General features: G+C 37.8%; 1 protein-coding gene across 1 annotated transcript in view; it reads right to left on the bottom strand.

Annotated features, from left to right (window-relative positions):
- LOC138016692 (von Willebrand factor D and EGF domain-containing protein-like) overlaps positions 1 to 2,500 on the bottom strand; it is a 135,381-nt gene that overhangs the window by 96,754 nt on the left and 36,127 nt on the right. Inside the window, exon 8 of the mRNA XM_068863885.1 lies at positions 1,444 to 1,659. Coding sequence (XP_068719986.1) covers positions 1,444 to 1,659 — 216 coding nt within the window. The remainder of the gene's footprint in view (positions 1 to 1,443; positions 1,660 to 2,500) is intronic.

The raw sequence follows: 2,500 nt of genomic DNA on the forward strand, positions 1-2,500 counted from the left end.
AGCGATAAATAACCCCAAACAATAATTGAGATAATTTGCTGTGCCGATTTCGACCGGGAATTTCCAGCAACAGGTGTTCTGGATCTTGATATAGGCGTTCGATGTCATGACGCCTTTTACATTTAATGTCATTGTTAATATAGGCACCAACCACCTCTCTTATCAACTCTGTGGTGAAATTCGGTAACAAATCCTGGCAATTTTACATACTCTATTCATTCCGTCTGATCTTTTAGCCATGTCTCGCTGAGTGCTATTATATCAAGTGGATAGGTGTTCACAACAAGTGCAAATTCATTAAAGGTTGACACCATGGACTGGGTATTGAGATGCATCATTTTGATTTCAGATTTTTCTTTAAGGACTTGAATAATTTGATCAGTCTCCTGATTTGATACAGCAAATTCCTGGGAAGTATCCAATTCTTTTTCTTTATAAAATGGTAAGCAGAAAGTAAACAATTATTGCAATGACTGGTTTGCCTCATATCTTGTACGATGTAAACAGAATACTGAAATTGGCCCCAGAAATATATCTTGTAAGGAAATACTACTATCAGGAGTTCCACAAGGATGGGGTTTAGGACCCCTGCTTTTCCTTTTTTTTATGTAAATGATATTTGTAATAGCTGTTACCAATTGAAGTTCTATTTATTTGCGGCGACACGAGTCTTTTATATGCAGATAAAGACCCCCAAGCGCTTGAGTGTAAAGTGAATAATGAGCTTTCTAAGGTGTACACTTGGCTAATAACAAGCAAGTTATCTCTAATATTAAAAAATCTAATGTTTCGACCCAGACAGAAAAACGTACCTTACCAAGTCAATCTGATAGTTTTTGTGACCACCCCAGGAATGTATACGTTTAATTTCTCGGGAGGGAAGTAGCCAAAACGCGCATGGCCGGGGCCGGGGCCGGGGCCGGGGCCGGGGTGTCTTATACTTTTTCATGTATGAGGTTGAGTTGTTGCTATTTGTCAGGCGTTAAAACCTCTGCTAGCCTCGAATAGCTGTAGTTAACTGCGGGCAGTGCATATTTTACTTTGTACGTCTTTAAGCCTTTAATAAACTTGAACTTGAAACTTGAAAACTTCGGCTACTTTGGGCACTGTGCACATATCAACAAACTTGTATGTTATATTAAGTACTTTCATTATTTGTTATTTTATTTATTTTGAAAGCCATCTAATGCTGTATTAATTTAAATAGTGCGCAATAAACTTAAACTTGAACATGGACTAATTATGAGGAGTGTTTACACGTGAGAGGGCGAGTGACACATTTGCATATCGCAGCACCCACGACAACTCTTTCCTACGTTTCGCGTATCCACGGGTTCAAAAACGAAATTCATGAGACTGCCGGGTCACTTCAGCAGGATGGCCGGGACATAAAACGTAAAAAACATTGAACACAAACTAACAAAATAAAAAGATCAAACCAACCTCATATGAGACATGTCCACCTGGCGTCACATTGTTAATGGAGATTCCTGGGGATAAACATTTTCCGCTTCGAATTTTCACTCTTAACGGGGTGGAGATAGCATGTTCCAAAAATTCGTTGCAGCAGTTGAACTCAATAACATCATTGTGATCCCTGACTACTACTCCGCAGTTGCAGGTGGCACTCCCCCAACAAGTCCAGTGCCTTGTATGAACCTTTTTGAAAATAGAAAAAACACAGCTTTTGAATATTTTTACTTGGTTGTCATATGGCAATTCAGTCAGAATCTAAGTGGAATTTCTCCGTTTTATTATTACGCGAAAGGCTTTTCAGTGGATCTTTAAACAAAGTATACCCTTATGAAGCTCAAGAATGGATCGTCAATTGGATAAAGAAAACAGGCGATGAAAAATATATATCTAGAATCTTAAAGGCGACGAGTAATGGTCTTCGACAACAATTGCATTTCGCCCTTGGGTATCAAAGTGAGCTTTGTCTCTTATATTTTACTAACTGTGTTGTTATGTACAACACTAAAGCCAAATGGCAAATTATGAATGGGTCTAATAAACATTGAAGGAATCGAATGCATTGAATACAGCTATGTTTACTGAAGTCTGGCTGTTTACATTTATTTTGTACTCGACTCTGCACAGCCTTCAAGTAAAAGAATAAGTGGAAATGTGACAGTGAAGAATTATTTGAAAGAAGGCTTGTTGTCTATTTTGTGCTTCATTATTCACGGAAAAGGTTCTTCTGAAAAGGGTTTGATCCCGAACGGTGAGAAATTTATTTAATTGCATGTGGTTTGTGACACCTTGACGGACTGTGTTTCCTGTTTGCACGCACGCAATTGAAATTTGCCTGTAATAAAGATGACAAGAATTTGTAGCCGTATTCTTTCTGGCAAATGATTAATAGGTAGCCATAGTCTTAAACGTCATAAAAAGAATTGTTTAGTCACTCTAGTGTAAAATAAAGTTGTTGTTAATTTGAGACTGCCAACAATATTTCTTTTAGTTTCTCTCTAAGGACAGACATTTCCCGCGAATTTTT

The sequence above is a fragment of the Montipora capricornis genome, chromosome 9 (genome assembly GCF_036669925.1).
Source record: "Montipora capricornis isolate CH-2021 chromosome 9, ASM3666992v2, whole genome shotgun sequence".
NCBI classification, from domain to species: Eukaryota; Metazoa; Cnidaria; class Anthozoa; order Scleractinia; family Acroporidae; genus Montipora; species Montipora capricornis.